Source organism: Moschus berezovskii, chromosome 2, assembly GCF_049115385.1.
Source record: "Moschus berezovskii isolate FMDL1 chromosome 2, NW_MosBer_1.0, whole genome shotgun sequence".
NCBI lineage: Eukaryota > Metazoa > Chordata > Mammalia > Artiodactyla > Moschidae > Moschus > Moschus berezovskii.
In genome coordinates this window covers 15,706,113-15,730,238 of record NC_142461.1, presented here as the reverse complement: position 1 = coordinate 15,730,238, position 24,126 = coordinate 15,706,113, and the positions used below count along the sequence as shown (strand labels likewise).

The following is a 24,126-nucleotide window of genomic DNA, read 5'->3' as shown; positions in this document are numbered from 1 at the left end:
TGTCATTTTTAACAGCAAAAATCAGAGGCAACTGAGATATGCGATATTAGGGAAGGTTTCAATAAATTGTGATTAATTTTCTCTACTGAACATCAACTGCCCGATAAAAAGGAGACTGTTTGTAAAATTTAAAAAAAAAATTTAAGTCACAGAAAAAGTAGGAGATGGAGATGCACCAACATGTGATATGGATGGTGGAATTCGGGGTAATTTTAAAACAATTTTTTTGGCTTAACTTTCTGATTCTTCAACAATGAACTTTTTCTTTTTTTAAGTTCTGTATTAACAGTTATTTTATTTTATTATTTTTTTTTATGTTCAAGGTAAGTTTATTTAATGAAAATAAAATGCACACTGAACAGGATATTAATCCAATAGTAGAAGGGACTAGAAACATTTATAACATCAAGAAAAGTACACAAAAAAATGAAAATGATATCTATCATACAGTTAAAACTACACTTAAAAAAAAAAAAAGAAACCCAAAATTTGTGCACTGGAAAAGATAATATCCAGAGTTGACACAGGTATTTGGCGTGTGTGTCATACATGCTGAGAGTGTATGCTTATCAACCTTAATAATAAAGGGTGCTTTGGCAACAGCCATTAAAACTTCAAATGTATATAAATTTTGACAAAGTAATTCCAATTCTAGAAACTGCCCATAAAGAGACATTTATTTGCACATAAGCACAAAGATCTGTGTACTTGGACCTTCCATACAAAACTATGATCAGACAAAACTGGACACAGTTTGCTTAGCCTCAGTAGGGAGGTGTAAAGAGATGTGGTTCATCACAAGATGAAGAACAGGGAAACTACAAAGACAAGACAGACATGCAGTGACGAGGAAAGATGCCAAACTGTGCTGTCAGGTGAAAAAGCAAGTCATACACAGCATGAACCCACCTACTCAAAACACACACACATCCAAACGACATATGTGTATACAGACAATATGTGTGTGTGTGAAAGCACAGGAATAGATCTGAAAAGAGACACACCAAACTAAACTATGTGTAAATTGTGCTTCTCTCTAGGGAGGGCAAAGAATTTGTTGGTAAAAGGAGATTTTCATACGTTATCTGCTTCCGTATTATTTGAATTTTTTACCTGGTGAATTCATCCATTTTTTACATCTGTGATTAAAGGATAAAATAAAATAAATACAGAGAAAACATATGAAAATGCTAACAATAGTAGGACAAGGGTTAATTTTTTTTCTCCTTTCAGCTTGTCTGCCATTTCTAAATTTTCTATAATGACTATGAATTACCTTTATAATAAAAATGCACTGAATATGTTAATGATAAAATGGTGAGTAGGAAAACAAAGTCAAAGGCATGGGTACAGCCTTACCACAAACTCAGCGAAACACACCCCCTGCACATTAAAAAACAAACAAAAACGATGGAAAAGGAAGGAAATGGACTAAAGGCTCTCTAAGATGCTGGGTTACGAGCTGGGGATTATGAGTGAGTTTTTTTTCTCAGTTTCTCTTTTTTTCCAAATTTCCCTTAATATGCTTATATTACTTTTTTAATATTACTTTTAGAATGAAAAAATAAATTTAATAAGGTCATAATAAGGAGAGAATGTGCAGAGGGTGGCTGGAGGAGGCCTGGATAGGGAGGCTCATGGGGCCCCAAGATTCCTGGGTATCTCTGAGAGGGAGGAGGGAGACGGGGAGAGGTGTCTGGCTGGCGGCGAGGGCCAGCTCCAGGAGGAACAATGGCCCAGTTGCAGTGGCCATTGGGAAAAGCCTGTCCAGCAGGCTCTGAGGTGGGCACCAGGCAGCCCAGCCCCATAATATTGCCGAGGATGTCTTCCCAGCCCGCAGCTTCAATCTATCCAGGACTGGGCTCGCAGTCAGTCCCCTACCCCGCTTCTCCTACGATTCCATCTCACTGGCAATGCCTGGGTGGCCCCGGTGCCCACCCTCCCACTCCTCACTCCTTCAGCCAGTCCAGCACCCAGCCCTATGGGCTCTTCCTCCTCAACATCCCTCAGTTCTTTTCCCTTCTCTCCATTCTCTCTGCCGCTGCCTGGCCCAGGCCACCACCCTCTCCTGCAGCTCTACCTGCTTCCATGCCAGTCTTCCACCAAGTCTAAGTCTCCACCTCACAGCCAGAAACCCAGCTTTCTAACCTCACCTACTTCCACGGGGCTCCCACTGCCTGAGGGTAAAAATCCAAACTGCCCAGGTGGCCCACGGGGTCCTTCAGAATCTGGTGCTTCAGCAGAGCCCTGGCAGAGCGGCAGGGTTCACGCCTGGGCTCTGGAACCACACTGCCTGTCTCGGCTGCTTACTGGCTGTGAAACTGGGCCGCAGTTCGCTCATCTGCTGAATGGAGACCTTAGGGTGAACCACAGGAAGCTGCTGCTTTTTGTACTCCAGCCTGTCAAAGGCAGCCACCTCACCAAGCGGGCTGGGAGTGACAACAGGAACACTGATGAACACAGATGCTCACCTGGAGTTAGCTGCCACGTGACGGTGATGAGTTGCATCACCCTTTGATCTTCCCCACCTGCACGCTGTCCTACTCTGCTTTCGACACACACCCTCGCTTTGCACGTGCTGCTCTATTTTCCCTAGTCAACCACCAACTCTTCTTCGCATGGGGACCCACCCAAGGATGTCTTCTCTCACCCTTCAATCCCCCACACAAGTCTGGTTAGGGTTCTCCTCTAGATTCCTGAAATTCTCTGGAATTGGCTTCCTTGAAATTCCTGACTTGGCTTCCTTGATGGGCAAGCGACCCAACCTCGGCCCCCTCTGGCTGGCTTGGTGAAGCAGGTCAACAGGCTGGGAAGCCTGGAAGCTCCACCCCCGTCCCAGGCCCTGCCTGCCCCGCCCCGCTGCGGGTGACATGGCCACGCCCTCCCAGGTAGTCCCCGCCCAGTCTTCACCAGCCCCGCCCACCAGGCCCCTCTGTACCTGTGACCGTGCTGGTGGCCGGCCGCGCGTGCAGCGCCACGTCGGGCTGCGGCACGGCCTGCGGGTGCAGGCCTGGCACCTGCTGCAGCTTGGGCAGCGACATGACCGCCTGGCTGCTCTCGGCCGGCGCCGGTGGCACAAGCAGCGGCTGCTGCGACGAGGCCGACGTAGGCGGCAGGTGAGGCGGCCGGATCTTCTCCGCCATCAGCTGCTCCTTGATCTTGTTAATCAGGACCAGGTTGTCCAGCTGCGGGAGGGAGCGGAGAGGGACTGAGAGGGCTTGGGCCGTACCCGGCCCCGGTCCAGGGCCGCCAGGCCACCCTTGAACCCCTCGTCCCGCAGGCAGTAGCCAAAGCCCGGCGCAAACCCAAGCCGCTCCGAGATGGGGAGAGAGGCAGGAGGGGCGACGCTCCGTCTTACCTGGCTAGGCATGGTGGGAGGAGGGGGCCAGAAGTAGGGGTTGTTAAATCGAGGCTCGGCCATCCTGCGGGGAGAGAGCGACTGTCACAGGGAAGAGGGCCCTCCCCATCGGCCAAGGGTGAGCTCCCATCAGCTATACCCGCTCAAGTCTGGGCCAGTGTCTGGGGATCCCTGCCCCCGTGGGACCCTCACCCCACAGCAGAGCAGGATTCCCACCAGGCCCAGAGAACCACACTTCCAGGCTGAAGCTCTGGAATTCAGTGTTTCCCACCGTGGGCCCCAGAGAGCAAGATCCTATCCTGAAGAGAACACCCTCCAGCTCACCCCTCCTAAATCACCCTGATGCCAGTGGACTAATACCTGTCCCCCCACAGAGACCCTAGGCTGCAGAGCCAACCCCATGGATTAGACACACAAGTCTGCTGCCCAGGGACAAACTGAAGGGTCCTGGGGCAACCTTGTCAATGGCCGCAGAGCAGAGGCAACTGCCCCTCCCTGATCCCTGCCCTTCTGACCCACAGAACACAGTGGGCAACTTGGGTCATCAGGTGACAGCCTCTATGAAGGGCAATTTGGCAGGATGATTTACAGGGACTCAAATGATTACAGTATTGCCCTTTGACCCAGGGAATTGTACCTCTGGAAAGTTCTCCTCAAGAAACAAGCATAGCCAAGTACACCATTCTGCCTATAAGGATGTGTCAGAACACTGTACTTAAGAGGAGAATGAAGAGGCCTGAGGCTTGGGGCTCTTCAATAGAAGAATGTGACAATTTGTCTGGTGGTCCTCACCTCTGGCAAGTTCCTGTGCAGTGAGAAGGGCTTTGCAACCAGGGCACTATGAAGGGTGGGCCTTCAAAGCTTTCTTTGTCTTCCAGAGGGTTCAGGTCTTCCTGTGGCCCTACAGTAAGTCAAGAAGTGACTTACAGAGACTGTGCTGGACAGGGGTATTCCATGAAGTCTTGCTCCCTATCAAATTTCTCTTCTTTATCTGTCTCTTACAGAAATCATTAACTAAATGCCTACTGGTATTGGTCACTTACATGGAACTGCTTCTTTTGACAGGCAAGACCGAAATGAAGTGTCTTTAACCTTTTTTCCTGGCCCTACAAGCGGGAAAAGCCCTACTGGAACTGCAGGCAGAGGGTTTCAGGAAAAAAACCCTCTGTAAGGATACAATGTAATCTCAACACTTTAAGAAAGATCTTTTATATAAATTTTCACTTGTGATCTTTACTTCAGGAGTAGTCACAGGAGGTATTATCCCACTTTTTGGTGAAGAAACTGAGGCTTGGAGAGAGGGGAAGAGACCTGTCTAAGACCACAGGGCTAGGGTGCCAAGAGTCAAGACAAGACATCAGATTTGCTCAAGCTGTTTCCTCTGGGGAATGTGTTTTGCAAACCCCAGTCCTTGGTGAAACAAATATCCACATGCATACGACTCAATACCTGTATATGAAAGTCTTGCCTCTCACTCCCAGCCTGGGGGTTGGTTTGGGTCTGAGTCTGGCCAGCTGGGAATCAGAGTGCCCTCCTCTCGGGTGGCCGGGCAGCTCTAAAAGCCCTCCTGTTTCCGCCACCCACAAACACCAAGCTGCCCTTCTCTCCACCCATCCAACCTAGCCCATCCCTCACAACCCAATACCATCACTTCCTGCCTGGAGTTCTCCCTGACTGCTCCAGGTCCCTGGAACATCTCCTTTCAAAGAAAGACCTCAACACAATAAAAACAGTGAGGAGGCTGCCATTTACTAAGTACCCACCTTGTGCCAGGCACACTGACACTAAAAGGCAGGTACGCTTCTCATCCCCACTTTACAACTGAAGTTCAGAGAGGTAGAGTGACTTGGTCAAGGTCACACAGCAAGTAAGCAGTGAGCTGAGATCCCCCAAGCAGTGACCTGCCCGACTCCCAACATCCAGCTCATCAGTCCCTCAAGCTGTTCGGAGAAAGGACAAAGCATCCTGACTGTAGGATTGTGGACAGGCCCTGTGTTAGGATGGCATGGCACCCACTACCCTTCCATTCAGAAGTCTCAGACCTGTCCCCCTCTGCTGTTGTCCACTGGGGAAAATGCGAAGTTATCTGAGCTGTAGAGCCAGGGTAGGGAGGCTCCAGGGCTGAGGGAAAGGGGAGCCGCCTCAGAGAGGGCTGGGAATTGAAGACACCTGTCTCATTCAGCTTGGCATCATCAGTGCCTAGGCCCAAAGGTGATCAACAATGTGAGTTGCGGGACAGGATGAAGAAATGAAGGAATAAATCATCAGACTCATTTTAAAGGCAATCTCACACAGTTATCCACCACCGCTGACGGTGTACAATGCCCTCCGTAGCCAGCAGCATTCTCACCAGAGCCCCAGAAGCTGGGAAGATCTGCACCCACATTTCGCAGAGGAGGAAGCTAGGACACCACCAGGGAAGCACTTGTTCCTGGCCACACAGATGGGGAAACAGAAGGAAGCACTGCCCTGAAGCGTCGGGCACTGGCAATCTGAACCTCCGTTTCTCTCATCTGTAAAATGGGATTGACACAGGCCCCTGTGCCTCTTTCCTGCCCTGGCCCAGGGCTCTGCCCACTGTACCCAACCGTTCCTCGAACTGTCCTCTCCTCCTCTTGAGTTCAATGCCAAGTCCAGGCTTCCCAAAGCCCCACCCTGGTCAGGGAGGTAGGGGATCCCATAGCTGGGATAGAGCATCCTCTCTGCCACTCACCAAATCCCCTGATCAGGGAGGGAACCACCGCTAACTCTGGACAGGGAGCAGGGTCTGCCCTGGGTCATGGAATCTGATCCACACAGCATTCATTCCTCTGTGTCCTTCTCGGGCTGGGCTTAAGGAACTGCATGACTTGGTCAGTGCTCCAGGCCCTGGTGTACATCTACCTATGTTAGCTCAGGGAAGGCGGGCAGGGGAGGGGTGGACTTTCTGGGCCCTTATTGAGGGCCCGGCTCAATGCCAGACGCGCATCAAGAGCATTTCACATGAGCCCCTCAACAAACCTTCGAGGTGGGTGTGCATCTGTGCAGTCCGAGGACCTGCCAGACAGGGTGGGAAGGTGGCTGGGGCCAAGCTAAGCCACTCAGACCTTGTGTTGAGAGACTTTAAGCAGGAGAGAGTTGGCTGGATATCTGCTTAGGACAGGTGTACAAGGCAGAAGGGCATTTGGGTGGAGGCAACAGCTTGAGCAGACATGGAGCAGATTTGGGACAGTGAGCAGCTACCCACTAACACCAAAGAGAGCTGGAGAGTGGTGAAGCGGGGAGGGACGGAGGCCAGCCAGCAGCATCCTGAAGGCTGTGCTGGCGGTCGGGAAGGAACGCTGGCTGTGAGGAGGCATCAGGGAGTGTGCTGAGCGGGGCAGCCAGGCAACTCAGAGGACCAAGGTCAGCGGGAGGAGCCTGAGGACAGCACCGGGGCAGAGGAGGCTGAGTGTCCAGGCCGGACGGGCAGAGGAGACCTGCTGGCAGTCAGGCAGGACATGCAGACTGGGCTTCAAAGCTCCAGACAGAAGCCAAGACTCTGGGTGGTGGGCCTCAAGATACACACCCTGATCCCTGCAGTAGGGCGAGCGAGGTGTCATTTTGTTTCTCTCGCTCAAAAAGGTGAAAAAAGTCAGATGGGTCAATGAATGAAACACCTTCTAGAGCCACCCACCTGCCCATCCATTGGTTCTGGATACATCCTCTGGGACAAACTGGGGACTGCTGCTGGGGAACCAAAAGCAAAGAGAGGAGCCCTGTCCTCTGGGGGCCCCGAGCTAAGTGGAGGAAGCAGACACGTGACCCACAAGCTTCTGTGAAAAAACAGAATTTGGGCCTGTGAGACCTGCCACATGCCACCAGGGACCTCCATGTGGTCAAAGCCAACGGGCCACCTCCCAGTCCTATCCTTCATGGCCTCCCAGCCACCCTGACCCTCGGAGATCAGTGCTATGAGCCCTGGCTTCCACATCTTCTCAGTCTCTTTCCCAGCTTGCACCTCCACAGCCTAGGCTTCTCAGGGTGAGCGGGAGCCGCCTCCTTCCACCGGCCCCAGTCCCAGGATGATCCATCCACTCCAGGACTTTAAATACCAGAAAATCCCCAGGTCACCACCGCTAGACATGGCTGCCCCCTGGAGCTCCAGGACCACCTTCCAGTTACCTCCCTGACCACTCATGGGCTGTTCAGTCTGGACTTGGCCTTCCCCTGGGATACCTAATCCTCTAGCCATCCCCTCTGAGTAGGGCATCCCAACCTGCCCAGATGCTCCTGCCATGGACCCTGACCTCCCCACTCCCAGCTCAGACCCACCACTAGCCACGTCCCCAGGATTCCATTTCCAAACTCTCTCAGATCCACTGCATCCTCTTCACAAGTCCTAGCTACTGTCCCCTCACCTGGGCCATGGAACAACCTGCCTTAGTTGGAGCCCAGGGCACCCAGGTTCAAATCTTGGCTCCAAAACACTAGCTGTGTGATCATGGGCAAGTCACTTGTTCTTACCCCCCAAGTCAGGGATGAGCAGCCCAGAGCTCAGGATGCAAAGAAAGGATCAGGGAGGACTTCCCAGCGGAGGTGATACATGCTTTGGGTCTTAAAGGATGAGTGAAAGTTAGCCAGGCAAAGAAGGAGTGGGGAACATTGCTGGTGGAAGCAGCAGTCTTAACAAAAGTCCCAAGATGAGAAACAACATGGTGTGGGAGGGAAGCTTAAGTGATCAGCGTGGACTGTGAGACAGGACATGAGGCTGGAGCCATTGGCCACGGCTAGACCTAGAAAGGCAGTTCCTGAATTCGAGGCCTGGGGTCTAGACTTGAAGAAGTTGGGTGATGGGACAGAATCTGTGGTTTAGAAAGGCCCCTCTGCCTGCTGAGCGTAGGTGGGACTGGAGAAGCCAGGAGAGGAGGCAGTGGGAGAGAACCGGTTGAAGGTCCCCAGGGAATAGAACGGAGGTGAGAGGCAGGAGCTACCCTGGGCCAGGGAGGAGAATGACCAAGGAGGCCTGGCTATTTGCTTAGAGCTGGAGACCAAGGAAGCATGCAGGTTGCCCCCCAGCAGTACAGTGTGGCCTGGGAGGTCCCCTGGATACCAACGCAGACAGACAAGAGTCACAGGAACATGCAGACAGACAGCACCAAACTCTGACAGACACAGATCTGTGATCCCAAACATGAACAGATGGGGATACGGCAACTCCCGTGAGTGGGACCCCACAACCTCCAGGACAAAGTCACAGGTGGATGCTATGACAGGAGGGTGGGAGCACAAAGCCCCCAAGCAGACCCAGAGGGAGGTGGTGAGGGGCACTCAGGGGAGTTGGGATGAACACGATGCCTTAGTCACCCAAAGAACAAACCCCTCATTGACAGGTTTCAACCTGGAATCACAGGCTCCTTACCTAGAATGTCCTTTCCCACTTGGTGAACTTCTACTCATCCTTCAAGACCCAGCTCAAGTGTTCCCTCTTCTACGGAGCTTTCCCTGAACCCCCAGTCAGTCACTCCTCTGTGTTCCCAACAGCACCTTGTATATGGGAATAACAATAACAATAATAATAAAAATGGCAGCTACTATTGATTTCAACACCTACTAAGTGCCAGGCACTGTGCTGAGTATGTTGCACGCATCATGTCACTGTGAAATATGCACCTAATAGAAGAGGAAACTGCAGCTCAGAGAGGTCGACCAATTTGCCCAAAGTCACACAGCTAGCAAGTGATGGAGTTAGGACGCCACCCAGATCTGGTGCAGCAGTGCAGGGGTGATCACATTCTGGTGCAGTCATGTTTCCCTGGGTGACTTCCCCACCAGACTGAGCTCTGTACACAGGTAGAGCTCGTGCTCATTCACTTCTGCCATTCCAGCATCTAGTCCAAGGTGGTCTCAGAAACTCTTTGTAGAATGAGAAAGTACAACATCAACCATCTTTTCCTGAACACTTACAGTAGGCCAAGAAAGGTATCAGGGCATTTTATAGCCATTTATAACTGTTGCAATAGACCCATTGTACGTATGAGAAAACTGAGGTCCAGTGAGGTTAAGTAACTTGCCTGAGGTCCCAGAGCTGAGTCTGGATCGCAAACCAAGTCAGTCCATCACGCTTTCCCAGGAGAGTGGCTCCTGAGGGCAGCCTGGCAAGCTCCACAAAGGGGAACTAGGGGCAGGGGCACTGAGGAAAGGTTACGCCAGGTGCCAGGCCCTCCCACCTGGGGAGGTTCAGGCCTAGACAAACAGTCACAAAGCAAACGGGGCAGCCCAAGGGGAAGGTGATTAGCTTTGCCCACTGCAGGACAGAGGATATATTTAAGCAACTTTTGTCCCACCCACCCCATCCCCAGGCCAGCCCAGATACGTTAAAAAATGAGATTTGCCCAGACCCCATGGCCACCGGGGAACTAGCTCCCAACAAGCAAATGGGAGAGAGCAGGACCCAAAACTGTCCAGATACTATGATTACAAAGAGGCAAAAATAAAAACCTGCGTCAGAAAAAGCAAGCTGCGGGGAACCACGCCCAGAGGGAGGCTGGCAGTGCTGGGGGAGGCGGCTGGAGCTAACCTGGTTTTTTGTCTTTGTTTCTCTGATTCCCAAATACTCTGCAATGTTGTTGTTGCTTTTATAATGAAAACAATAAATTTATTATTTAAAAAAGGAGAGAAAGAAAGTGGTTGGTAGCCGGGGCGGAGGGGTGGACCAACAGACAAGGGTCTGGAGGCAGGGGGGAGCAGGCGGGATCAGGGTCAGTGACGGTGGGCGCTCAGCTGACAGTCACATGCTGAATCCCGCACAGGCCCCATCCTCCAGGCACACAGGACCGGGTGGGTCCGGGCAGGTGTCGGCCAGGATCCACTGGGAGTACTTCTACCACCTTCCTTGCCCGGGTCCCGGCCCGCTTCTGCTCTGGCCTCAGCTATTCCAAAAGCCTCCTCTGAGGGACCCTCACCTCTGCCCGGGCCTCCCATTCTGTTCTCCTACTGCATTCCCTCTGCTATTTCTAAAATACAAATCAGATCACAACATTCCCCTCGTGAGAATCTTCAATGGCTCCCTCGTTCCTTCCAGACCAGGTCTGGATTCCTGAGGCCTTCCGTGTCTGGCCTCTGCTGACCTCTTTGGCCTCACTGGCTGTTTCCACCTTCCGCTCTGCCCAGCCAGACTAAGGGCTTCCCCAGTGCTCCACTTCCCTTCTCACTTCCTCACCTCTCCCTGGAACTCTCTGCCTTCCCCCATTTCACTGGTTAACTACAACTTATTCCTTAGGCCCCAGTTTCAAGGCCACTTCCTCCTGGAAGCCTTCTGGGACTGCGAGGCTATGTTGGGTGCCCCTCTTCCCTGCTCCCTCTGTGCCCTGCATTTCCATCATCAGACACTTATCATTCCATTTTCTGTCTGTTTTCTCATCCATCTCTGCTGTTGGACATGCTCTCTGTCAGGGCACAATCGAGGCTGAGTCATTTACTTTTAAGCCAAAAAGTACCTGATAAATGTTTGAATGAATGAACAGTCTAAGTAGAGGGAACTGAAAGTGCCATGGTCTAGATAGAGGAAAGTCCCCTCCCCCTCCTCTGAGTCCCCGCCACCCACTCTGGCACTGTGTTGTACCCTGTGTTATACTCTTCCCTATTTCCTGTATCTTAAGCCCTATCTTCCTAACTGATCTGAGAAGAGATTGTGTGCTATAGACTAGCAGACCAAAACAGTTATTAACAGCTAATAAACATAGAAAATGGTTCTCCTTCCCTAGCAGCGAAAATTAAATGAGCTTCACATGTTAAAATAGCAAAAAGCAATAAGAACATGGTAATACTCAATGCTGGTGAGGGTATGGTGAAATTGGCACTCTCCTGCATTATTTCTGGGAGTGTAAATTGGAAGTCGTTTCTGAAAACAATCTGGCAATAATGTGTCATGAGCTCTATAAAAATGTTCAAACTTCCTGGTCTACCGATCCTATTCTTGGTCATCTGCCCCTAGAAAATACCCCAAATATAGACAAAGTTTTATGCACAAAGCTGTTTACTTCAGTGGGTTTTTTTTTTTTTTTACAGTAGCAAAAACCTGGAATAGCCAAAATTTTAAACAACAGGGGGATGGTTCTGTAAATCATGTTACACAGTGACAGTCTATAGTCGTTAATAGCCAATGTTTACTGGCATTGTAATGACTCATTTAAAATTCATATCGACCTCACAAAGATCTGAGGCACAGAGAAATTAGGTAACTTGCCCAAAGTCATGCAGTGTGTGTGTGATTTGAACTCAGAAAGTCAGACTCCAAAGCCCAAGCTCTCCACCCTGACACTAGATCCATTAGAAAGGATTAAGACCACCCTGCAGTCATTTAGTGGAGAAGACGATGGCACCCCACTCCAGTACTCTTGCCTGGAAAATCCCATGGACGGAGGAGCCTGGTAGGCTGCAGTCCATGGGGTCCCAAAGAGTCAGACATGACTGAGCGACTTCACTTTCCCTTTTCACTTTCATGCATTGGAGAAGGCAATGGCAACCCACTCCAGTGTTCTTGCCTGGAGAATCCCAGGGACGGGGGAGCCTGGTGGGCTGCCGTCAATGGGGCCGCACAGAGTCGGACACGACTGAAGTGACTTAGAAGCAGCAGCAGCAGCAGTCATTTAGAAAACACTCGTGATACAACAGTAATTGGGGGGGGGTAAGTTTTAAATTATTTGTACAGATAGAGCAATGACATCTATATAAAATCAGGTGCTGGAAGAAAAGACAGGACGGAAATACCAAAATACTAGCACTGGTGTGTTTCAGGCTTGGGGTGTGGACAGAAAAGGGGGTAGGTTTTGGTTTACTTCATTTCTCTATTCTTGACTTTTCTGCAGTGTGGCTACATGACTTTTTAAGGAATATTTTTAATAACACTAACAGCTCAGCCAACTTTGGCCAAACAAGACACCCCAGCCCCCGCCTATGGCCCCATTAGGATTCTGGCCACAGGCCCTGCAGGTTTACCCAGGAGACCTGAGCTCAGAGAGGGCCAGGAGCTTGCTCAAAGTCCCACAGCAAGCCTCGAGCCCCACGCCAGACCCCAGCCAGGAGTTGCAGTCAGAAAGGGATTCCCCTTTCCTATCTGGGGACTTTGGGAGTCAAAGTCAGACAAAGGAAAGCCTGCCCACTTTCTCACTCACTCTCCTGTTTAAAATCCTCATTGGGTTGCCATAACTTTGGGAGCACAGTTCAAACTCTCCAGGGTGGCCCAGAGGTCTTTGTTAAGGAGGCCTTGCTGGCCACATGCATCCGGACAGGTACATCCCCACAGCATCCCTCCCTCCAGCCTCACTACACTACTCTCAGGTTCCCAAGACAAATGCTCTCGTGCCACCGTGCCTTTGCACAGGCTCTGCCCTTCCATGTGGGGGCCATCACCCAGCGGGAGCCTTGTCAGATACCCATCAACCGTCAAGAGTTAGGTGAGGCGTCACCGCCTAGACGAAACCTTCCTGATCACCACCCCTGTCCCAGGCTCTATTTGCAGCCTCCCCTGGGCTCTTGCAGCGTCCTGGGCTCCTCCTCCACTGCAACCAAAGCACTGATCCTACTACCCTAGAACTGCCTGATGACTTATCTGCCCGAGCCCCTAGGTAGCTGTGAGCTTCCCAAGATCAGGGCTTGGATCGGGTTCTTGGCTGAGCAACTTTCTGGACAACTCTATACCAGGACGCAGCAGCACAGCCCACTAGGGCTCTTCCTTCAGGTCTCAGCTGAAAGTCACTCTCTGACCCTCTCCTGTTATACACACCCCATGGCCCTTTACATTCCCCCTCCCCTGCCTCTGTATCTTGGCTCTAAACATCCCCCTACCCACCGCTGCTACCATTGAACACAGGGTTGAGAGCCTGCCACAACCCCAGAGCCTTGCACTGGACACACAGTAGGTGCTCAAGTGCCTAGTTCACCCTAGCTGCTCGATAGATGTTCACTGAAGAAACACATGGGAGGAGAGGGCGTGTCTACATGGGCCTCAAAGATGGGGACCATTGCCAGCAAAGCGAGAGCAGAGGGAGAGCATTCCAGGCAGAAACCACGGATGCAAAGACATGGAAAAAGCTGCCTGCTTCTTAGGACAGCAATGTGTTCTCAAATATGTCCCCTGCCCCAGAGAGGGGGCTTCCCCAGTGGTTCAGGGGTAAAGAATCTGCCTGCAATGCAGGCGATGCAGGTTTGATCCCTGGGTCAGGAAGATCCTGGGAAATGACAACCCACTCTAGTACTCACGCCTGCAGAATCCCATGGACAGAGGAACCTGGCAGGCTACAGCCCATAGAGTTGCAGAGCTGAACACAACTGAAGTGACTCAGCATGCACGCACGCCCCAGAGAGGGGCAACAAGGTAGGGCGGGGCTAGGGGTAGGGGTGCTCCTGAGAAGATGAACTCATCCCACTGAGGGATGAACAAAGACTGCATGAAGGTGGGATTTACTGTTGGAGGGAAGGGGAGATGTAAAGAGAGATGCCAGGGAAGGGCAGGCTGGGTGGGAAGAACTGTATGTGCAAAGGCCCTGAGGCAGGAAAGCACACAGCATCATGCTGGTCTGGTGTGAGCCCACTGTGGGCTTCTCGTGGGCTTCCCAGGTGGCGCAGTGGTAAAGAATCCACCTGCCAACGCACAATGCAGGAGGCACAGGTTCAATACTGGGCCAGGAAGATCCTCTGGAGGAGGAAATGGCAATCCACTCCAGCATTCTTGCTTGGAAAACCCCACGGAGAGAGGAGCCTGGAGAACTACAGTTGTAGGGTCACAAAGAGCTGGACACGACTGAGCACGCACCACAAGTGCCTAGAGTAGGAATTCGCAGGGGAAGGAGGGAAAGGTAGCCAAGTCAATTCAAAAGGGCCAGAGTTCCAGGCTCAAACACTTAGACGAAAGGCCACGTCGGGCCATGTTCAGGGGTCCCTGAGCTGAGAAAGGCCATGATCAAGGTTTTCAATAGAGGGGTCATCATGGGGTCAGGAGGATGGCCTGGATGGACAAGCAGGAGTTGGTCTAGGAGAGAGAAGCTGAAGTTTCCCATCTTTGCAGCACCTTGAGACCCCATGTGTTCAAAGATTTCCTCCCACGACCCCTCTGCCCTCCATATGCCCCTACTCTACACAGCCCAGAGTCCCAAGTCCCAGCGGCTGCACCCACCCCACCCCCAAGACCCAGGCCAGCCTCGGAAACATGCTCCTGGGAACTTCCTGTGAGGAACTAGGCTCCCGAGGGTCCTGGATCCAATTAGGCTGGGTTTCCGCAGCCCTGCGGGGCTGGGAAGGGCTGTTTTCATTGTGAGGCTGGGGCTGATCAGAGCGGAAGGGGGCTGCTGTCTGCGCCCTGGTCAGTGGGAGCTGGGATGCCGCGTCCTCCCCTCCCAGTCCCCTCTCTCCCACTATTGGCCACCCAGACACCCAGGGTGGTAATCCTCTCTGGGAGCCCCAGCGTCTCTGCCAGGGAACAGGCCGTGATTGCCTTCTCAGGGCTGAGAGGACATTCCGCAGGCTCTGAACCCATGCCCTCCTCCATGTCCCCTGGGGACCCCCAGCTCCTATCCCCAGTGGGAACTCCTTCTGCCAGTGTGAAATGACCATAATAATAAGTTACTGAGCGCTTCTTCCATCCCAGGCACTGTTAGGTGCTTTACAAGCATTTCTCACTCAGGCTCCTAATGACCCCTGTGAGATGTATGCTGTGGACATTTTGAAATAGAACACACATTCAGGAAGATGCCTGGAACAAAAATGAGCAACTCGATGACTTATTACAAAGCCCATGTCCAGGGTGCCCCAAAGCCCCCACCCATGTCTATTCAATTGCAGTCCCCCACACCCCACAAAGATTCCGCCCTGCTGGCTTCTAAGGCAATCTCTCCCTTGCCTGCCTGGGTTCATGAATGAGACTTGGAAAGGATGTAGCCTGCCAACCATGCAGCTGGTGGGGGCAGAGGGAGCTCCTTCTGTCCGCTCGCTGTGTGACCTTTAGCAAGTCCATTTCCTCTCTGGGCCTTTGTTCCTGACTCTATAAAACAAAGAGATGCAACTAAATCACAGCCTGGGTTCTTGGACCTTCTGAGGGGCAATGTGGCCACTGAGTATTGAAAGTACAGATTCTGAAACAAGACAAGGTCAAAGTCACAGAGACTGTTACCGAACTGACATGATAACGGTATCTCCTCAGCATCGCTGTGAGGATCCAATGAGTAAATAGGTGTAACGTCTTTAGAACAGAGCCTGGTCCGGGGTAAGGATTCCGTGGTGGCTGCTACCATTTTGCTAAGGTTCTCCAAGGCACATGGGAGCCTTTCCTAACCTTCTGAAGACTCCTGGAAATGTCAACTGGGCTGGGGGCAGGGGGCGGGGTGCAGTTTCTCAGGACCCACGGGGCTACCCACGGGGCTGCCCAGTGGCCTGGTAGAGTCAAGTCTGGGATTAGCTCAGCACAAGAGCCAGTTGCTGAACCCCAGCTGTGGCCTGGCCCCCAGGAGCCTTCAGATAGGTCCCCCAGCAGGCAATCAGAGCCTATACTGGGACTGTATCTCAGGACCCTTGAGGGGCAGCCTGTGGGGCAGGAAAGATGGGGCCCAAGGCTGGCATGGCAGCCTGCAAAGTGGGCCCTGAGCAGGGCAGAGCAGCGAAGGGAGGGCTGAGCTGATCAGAGAGAGGGATGGGGTGGGTCTGGGCTGGACATGTGGGTGGGAGGGTCAAGGCCATGGGAAGACCTAGCACAAGCCCCAGCAGACCAGGCCCACCTCCCCAAGGTCTCAGGGCCAGCACCCTCTCCGTGGCCCTTGACTTCCCACCTTGGGGCCTTCACCCCAGCTCTTCCCTCTGCCTGGAATGCCCTCACCTGGAAAACTTCAAGCCAGATCACTTCATCCCTGAAGCACGTCTCCCCTACACACAGTATCGTCGTCACTGGTTACAGTAAATGTAAAAGCACCGAGCTATAGGACAGCCCTCGTCATAGGAAAGAGGTTCCTTTCCAGCAGGTACCACAATCTGTAATCATATCCTCAGCTGTGTTTGCCTCAAGTCTCCAGACCAGGGCGGGGACGACATCGGTCCCCCCTGACCAGTGTCCCCAGCATCGAGCAAGGGGCCTGGTACCCAGTAAGTGCTCGAGAAGTACTGCTGAGTGAAGGCGGGAGGTCCAGGCAGGCTGCCAGTAGATCTGCCTGGGGCACGGGCACACATGAGTGCACCGGGGTGCAGGGGGATCCTGTGTAAAGCCAAAGGATGTGAGGCCAGTGTGAGATGCACTGACATGCAAAACACACGTGTGCAAGATGATGGCTGTGTGCAGGCGATAAACACAGCATGCACATGAGTGTGGAAGGACCCAAGCAGGGGCAGGCAGGCGGCTGTGTGTTGGTTCCTGGGAGGTACACGTGGGTATACGACTACCACGTGTAATAGGTGGGTGGCAGGAGTGCATGCGTGTGCATCTCGTGTGCGGACACACACTCTGGCGGACTTGTCTTCTGAATGCCCGGCTCCTATAGGCCCAGTTCAGGGCATCTCTGGTGGTGTTTCTGAAACAGCAGGGCAGCCCCTCAATCTGGCAAAAGTGGGGTAGGGGAGATAGGGTCAAAGGTGGATGTGGAAGGACTGGGGGTGTGAATATGTGTGTGCGTGATGTCTGGAGGGTGTGTCCACCCCAAGCAGGTGCCCCCTGCATTGAATCCCAGAAGCTAAAATGGCTAGATTATCCCCTCAAGGAGCATGAAGCCTTTGCTCAAAGCCGAGACAGACTCAAATGGTGAGGACTGCCCCCACGGACATTCTGCCACATGGATGAGGCAGGGACAAGGCAGGATGCTGTGGGCCCCACAGCCAAATCCCCAGGCCTTCTCCACACACCTTAACACTCAACACACCACTCAACCACCTCCCCAAATCCTTACCAGCTTCCAGAGCCTGACCGCACTCCTGGCAGTGGGAAGCTGAACCCACAGCCCCCAACACTTCCATGCCACCCACCTCTCAATCCCACCCAAGCCCAGGTCGGGTGCTGGGCCCTCTACAGCCCTGTGCATCAGGGAACGTTCCCCACCAAGGTGGAGATAAGGAGGGTGGTGTGACAGAGGGAGCAGCTCCCCTACCAGGGCTGTTGCTGCCTTTGACCCCAAAACACATACCGTGGCAGCCAAGTGACACCTGGGGAGAGGAGAGTCTACCAGGCAAGGCATCAGGCTAGGCCCAGGCCTCTCCTTTCCCGCTGCGGTCTCCCCAGTGGACAGACTGAGGTTTGGCTGGCGAATCTGTGAGGTCTGCCTCTCTTCAATTAACATGTGACTTTAGATTGAGTGGTTCTCCAAGAACTGGGTACACATGGAGACGTCACTGTCCTGTTGCCCTAAGTACACCAAGCCTGTCCAGTACCCTGGACCAGGGCCAAGCACGATGCTACAGAGACAGGAGGGGCTCGGGAGGCATGTATGCTTGGTGCCAGGTCACACAGACAACACCAGGCACCGGGTGGCCTGCCCCCGGGGAGCTCACAACCCAATGGGGAGAAAGAAGCTACTGAAGTCACAAAACCAGAAGGCCAAAAGCACTGGGAAACCATAACACTAACATTAGTCCCCACGCGTTATTCACAGGGTGGGAGTAGCACTCTACCCTCTGCAAAGATGATCTTTCCAGAAATGACGATGGTCTGACAAAGGGAGGCTGGGGGGCCTAGTCAGGAGGGAACTCCCCACCACTCTAGCGGAGATCAGAGGCCCTCTTGTCAAGGATGTGGGAAGGGGGTTCCCGCTCTGCGCAGGGGTCGGGTGAGTTTGGGCTTCCCCTCAACAGCTGTGGGGTTCTAAGACGGAGTCCTGGAGGGCTGGGTTCAAGTCACAAAATGCGCCTTATGAGCTCTGTTGACTTGGTCAAGTTACCTCAAGTCTACCTCAAGTCTGTGCCTCCGTTTCTTTAGCTATAAAATGGAGGCGGTAACAATGAGGATTAAGCACGTCCATGTTTACAAAGCCTTTTGGAACATGGCCTGGCACAAAGTGAGCACTCGGGGCCACTAAATAAATAAGGCAGTGAAAAGCCTCTACATAAGGGTCTAAACCCCAGATCTGGGCTTCCCTGGTGGCTCAGTGGTAAAGAATCCTCCTGCAATGCAGGAGGCTTGGGTTCGATCCCTAGGTCACGAAGATCCCCTGGAGAAGGAAATAGCAACCCACTCCAGTATTCTTGCCTGGAGAATTCCATGGACAGCCCCGGCAGGGCTGCGGTCCACGAGGTAGCAAAGAAGTGGATAAAACTTAGCGACTAGACAGCAACAAAAAACCCTGGATTGGATCAAATGAGGACTCCAGTGTCAAAGGTTCTGAGTCAGAAAGCTTCTCAGATGCCAAGTTCTGAGACTGGAAGAGACTGAGATTCTTAGATCTTGTGATTTAATCATCTCATTATTTCCTGACAACAGCCTGGAGCTTCCCAGGGGAGAATAGGGCAGAGAGCTCCTTGTCACTTCATCTCCCAGGAGCTGCCCCGCTGCAGGGCTTCCGCCACACCTGGGCTCCCCGGCATCTCCTCACCTCCATCAAAGCCACGGCCACCCCGCACTGGACCCACTTGCCCACTCGCCTGCATGGGGTTTAAGTACCTGCCAGCCGTGCAGACAGGTAAGGAGTGCAAATAAATAAATATAGGAAGAAGTTTCAGATACTGGTAAGAGCTGCAAGGGATGATGTGACCATGAGTGGCAGTGGGAAGCTATTACAGAGCAGGTGGCCAGGGAAGCCCCAACTACGGTCAAACAAGGCACCAGCCACGCAAGCATTCTAGCTTTGGGTGGATGTGCAAAGGCCCTGCCAATAGGCTTTGTAAATTTGAGCTGCAGAAAGAAAGTTGGTGTGGCTGAACGATGGAGGGACGGGCAGGCCCAGACCATAAAGGGCCTTGTGTGATGTCCTCGGTCACGTCCAACTCGTTGTGACCCCAAGGATTGTAGCCTGCGAGGCTTCCCTGTCCATGGAATTCTCCAGGCAAGAATACTGGAGTTGGTTGCCATTTCCTCCTCCAAGGGATCTTCCTGACCCAGGGACTGAACCTGTGTCTCTTGAGTCTTCTGCATTGCAGACAGATTCTTTACCACTGCGCCACCTGGGAGGCTCATTAAGGGCCTTGTAGGCCCCTAAAGGACATTAGGTTTTTGGTCTTTGAAATGCTTAGGAAATATGAGAAGAGTTTCAGCAGGGGAATGACAAGGTTAAACAAGGTTTTCAGGGTCCCCAGATCACTGGGCTCATTCTGAAACCATAATGGTTTTCAAAATCAGGGCAGGGCCTGAGTTGGTAATCAACAATCCTTCTTGATATACACTGAGCTCCTATCACGTGCCTGGCGAGGGCAGGGAGAGGTCGCAGATACTCTTGTGGTGGTTTCCAACAAGCCATGAGTCATAGAGATTACCCCATTTTAAAGATCAAGAAGTAGAGGCTCGGAGAGGAGAAGAATGTGCCCAAAGTCATACAAGCCATATACCACGCTGTAAAAAAAAAAGGATCTCGGTCCCAGCACCCAGATTCACCATCACAAGAGTATTTTCAAGCCTCTACTTCTTAGAGATACCTTCCCTGGGAACTCATGTGGCGCCCACAAATACTGCCCGAGCTAGTGCTTTCTGCGCCCTACCGGCTTTGGAGCCTTCGAAGACTGCACTTGTATATCACACGGCTGTCCAACTCGGACTAGGTAAGCTGGGGAGTGAATGGATGGATGGACAGACGGGCGGGCAGATGAATGACTACTGACATGACGAACCAATAAATTAACAAATGTACAATGAAAGAATAAAGGAATCATCTAGCAAACGAATGAATGAACTAATGGATGGAGATGAAGGAAAGAAGGGAGGGAGGGAGAAAAGAAGGAAGGGACTCACTTTACAGAAAGGCAGGGAAGTATCTACCCAGGGAAGGGCTGGAGATAAGACTAGTGTTGGCCCTTATAATGCCCCCGGCCCCATCACTACAACGAGCAACCAGTAATATCCTGGGCCCAGTGGAGTCTGGCGACTAGATAGAGTGGTTCCCTCTCCCTCTAAGTGTCTCACAGAGGAAAGAAGACAGGAGACCATGGCTCTGCTCCTAGCTGGGACCCAAATCACTGGGTGACTTCAAGCCAGTGGCTTCCACTCTCTGAGCCCAGAAGACCCCTCAGGGCATTTCCAGCTCTGATAGTCTTAAAGGGGGCAGGCTTCTGCATTTTTTTTTTTAACAGTCACTGAGGTCAGTAGATGAATCTGAAAGATCAAAAACTAGAAGTTAGGAAAGACACCTGTCCACAAGTACCAAAATCTACCCAGGAAAAGGCTCCTTGGACAAGGAATCCAGAAGCCTGAGTTTAAGCCCTCCTCTGCCACTGCTCAACCTCTCCAAGCCTCAGTTTCCTAAGTTTTAAAAGGGAGTTAAGTATCCTCACCTTGACAATTTCACCCAAATGAGTTTCTGGGAGAACCTGATGTGATAACAACCATGCACTACACCCAGGCAGGATGATGATGGTGGGGGCAAGGGGACGAGTGAAGTAAGACATAATCTTCCATTCCAGTCCAGTTCTGTCCAAAATGACTCTTCCAGGAGTCAACCCCCACCTCCCCTGCCACCCTGCCAACAGAGAACAGTGGAGAGAGCCCAGACGTGAAAACCTGAACATCTGTCTCAGCTCTCCTAACTGGCAGTGTGACTTTGGGCAAGTCACTTCCCCTCTCTGGACTTCAGTTTCTCCATCTGAAAAACGCCTAGCTTAGTTCCCCTCTGGCTCAGACATGCCAAGTTCTGCAACCCTGAATCCCTAAGCCCCAGCCTTCAACCCCTGGCTCTGCCTGAATTCAGCTCACCCTGCCCGGTGGAGCCAGAACACAGGAGTGACTAGAGGGGTCTTGCCTCCAGGAGACCTTGGGGCAGGGGTTAGACAGGCTTAGGGTCCTCCTAGGACAGACAGACTTTTCCAGAAGAGCAAGACCAGGCCCAACCTGCCCAGGCGCCTTGGACAGCGCCAAGCCACCCCAGACCTTGTGGACCTTGAGAACCCTTCTGTAGCCTGAAAGTCAGCAAGTCCTGACCTGTCCAGAGAGATGCTCCAGGAACTTCACCCAAGTCTAAACCGCCTTCAACAGGGAGCCTCCAGGATGCAGGGCAGGGATGGCAGAGGCGGTAAGAGCATACCGCAGGGAAGAGGCTCAGACCACCCCAACTCCAGACAAACTCTCCTGCCCCTCCCCTCAAACAGGACCCACTGGGGTTGCCCGCTTGCCTCCAGCCAAACAGCCAACCACCTGAGGGCATTCACCCAGATGCCACCTACCAGGGCCAGGAGGCCCACAAGGGGAAGGGGGCTCTCCGGCCGGGAGCCACCCCAGCATGGAGGGCAAGATTTCCGCCTACAATAGGGCCCTGGCCACCCATGAAGGAGACAGGCCCACCCCCACCCCCCACAGCGCTCACAGCTCTGAGGGTTGCACACTGCTCCAGGGCACGGTGGCAAACAGCAGGATTATTTCCTCATGCCAAGGGTCTTAGCTGGAAACCGGAGGCCCACTCAGAGCCCCTACTGCCAACCCTTTCCTCCAAATCTGAGAATACAGCTCCTCACAATGCCTCTTCCAAAAGACATTTCCTGGTCCCCGAAACCCCCATCCCCAACCTTCCACAATCCCCCCCGCAGCTCTGAGGAAATGGGCAGTTAACTTTTCCCAAAAATCCCGCAAAGGCGGCTGGCTGGGGGGGAGAAATGCGCCCCGAGATCCTTTCGCGGCATTTCACCGCCTTCCAAAAAAAAAAAAAGCTTAAAAAAAAAAAGAAAGAAAACTTTCGGAGTTAACTTTAAATTCCCAACCCTCCCCCCCAAATCGCCCAGCGGCTTCCTTTTTTTTTCTCTTTAAAGTGCAATTGTATTGTGTCTCACCTCCCCGAAAGGCTCGCGGCTCTCGCCAAAGAAAAGGAAAAAAGCCAACCCTTCGGGTGCCCCCTCTGCTTCCAGCCGCCTCTCCCACATTCTCAGACAGTTTTATTAAAATTTTCAGACAAAAGAAAAACAAAAATGGCAGCCTGGCTTATTTTTAAAACAGGACAGGGACGCCATATTCTGCAGATCTGCAAAAAAAGGGAGAAATCCGGCACTGGCCGCTCCACCGGGCCGGCTGCAAAGTGCGCGAACCGCGCCGTTTGCAATCCGTTTATTTGCATTAAGCCCCATGAATCATTGTTTACCGGAGAATTGCAGCAGGTTTGAATAGCCCGGCTTAAGAAAACACACACACGCGCGCACACCACACACACACACACACACACACACACACGCACTCGGAGAACAGACCAGACACGCCGCCGGAGACACTTCCTACCCCGCGCGCCGCTGCCGCCACCGCCGCTCCGGGCCGGGCCCGAGGCTCAGGCGGCCCCGGGCCCTCGGAGCGCCCCGGCCCGCGCTGACAGCGCCCGCGCCCGGGCCGGCCCCCCGCCCGCAACTCGGCGCAACTTTCCCGCGGGCGAGTGCCCGCCGCCGCCGGGTCCGCTCCCCGCGCCCCGGGCCCGCACGGACCTGGCTGTGCTGGCGGCGGCTCCGGGACGCGGCCGCAGCCCCGCGCCCGGCGGCCCGAGCAGGGCCGGGCTGGGGCTCCGGCTCCAGGCTCCGGCTCCGGCTCGGTGCGGAGCCGCGCGCAAACCTTCCGGGTCGCCTGCTGTTCACTTCTGGGTTCTGCAAGCGCCGAGGCGGCGGCGGCGGCGGCGGGAGGCTGGGTCTGCAGCGCCGCGCGGCCCCCCGTGCGCTCGGCGAGCCCCCGCGCCAGGCGCCCGGCTCCGGGGGGGCCGCGTCGGGCCCCCGCCTCTCCAGCTGCGCAGCCCGTCCGGCCCCGGGGGCTCCCGCGAGTGGGCAGCGCCGGGCTCCGGCGACGGCGCGCGAGGGGAGGGGGCCGGGCGGGGGGCGGGGGCGGGCCGCGCGCTGGGGGCCCCGCTCGGGCCCCGGGGCCTCGTCTGGCGCTCGCCGCCGCCGCCGCCTCGCAAAGTTGCGCGGCGCCCCCCGCCCGCGCCGCGCCGGAGGCAGAGCCACAAAGGAACTCCTCGCCCCCCTCCGCCCGCCGGAGCCGCGCGGGGAGGGCACCGGAGCCCGGCCCTAGGCCAGCCCCTTCCCCAGCGCGGGGGCTCCCGGGGCCCCAGCGGCCGCGGCCATTGTCCCGCCCAGGCCCGGCCGTCGCCTCGCAGCCCCCTCCCCGGCGACGGCGGGCTGGGGGACCTGGGCCTGCCGGGCCGCGGCTCGGACCAGGCCGAGCCTGCGCGGGGCCAGGCGGCGTCCGGGGGGTCTTCCTCGCAGACCGCAGGCAGGAGGGGATCCCTAGGATGGGCCCCCCACACCTGATAACCAACGATCGCGTTCAAAATCCAGCCTGAGATTTTTTTTTTAAGTCGAGGACACGGGGATGGGGGCAGAAGTTTGTACATGCCAGGCCACCCCTCCCTCAGTAAGCTCCAGCCCTAGGCCCGAGCCCCCAAAGGGTGGGGACTGTCAGCCGGAGGCTGTCAGCGGCTCTCCTCGCCGAGTCTCTCAGAGGTGGCACCGGCTGTCCCCCAGCTCCAGACCTCAGAGCCATCTGTGAGTGACTCCTCCTCCCGCCTCACCCTCCCCAGCCAATCAGTCACCAAGTCCTCCCGATTCGGCCTCCCGGGCTGTGTCAGCTTCCCAACTTCACTTCTACCTGAGGAGGCGGCCAGTCCCTGGGTCCTTTCAGGGGCTCAGACCTCCTGTGACACTCAACTGCCACTCGGCCTCTAGGTCTCGATGAATCG

At 53.9% G+C, this 24,126-nt stretch overlaps 1 protein-coding gene across 2 annotated transcripts in view; it reads right to left on the bottom strand.

The window, feature by feature from the left end:
* The window catches only part of ZNF362 (zinc finger protein 362), a 41,348-nt gene extending 18,330 nt beyond the window's left edge, over positions 1-23,018 (bottom strand). The window contains exons 1-4 of one of the 2 annotated variants that reach the window (XM_055397740.2): positions 22,886-23,018; positions 8,739-8,863; positions 3,359-3,422; positions 2,939-3,185 (exon numbers count right to left, since the gene is read on the bottom strand). In XM_055397740.2, the coding sequence (XP_055253715.1) occupies positions 2,939-3,185; positions 3,359-3,422; positions 8,739-8,776 (349 nt within the window). In that variant the 5' untranslated portion in view covers positions 8,777-8,863; positions 22,886-23,018. Of the gene's footprint in view, positions 1-2,938; positions 3,186-3,358; positions 3,423-4,150; positions 4,260-8,738; positions 8,864-22,885 lie in introns of those variants that run through there. The other variant, XM_055397743.2, reaches the window with a different exon arrangement.
* Between the last annotated feature and the right edge of the window lie 1,108 nt (positions 23,019-24,126).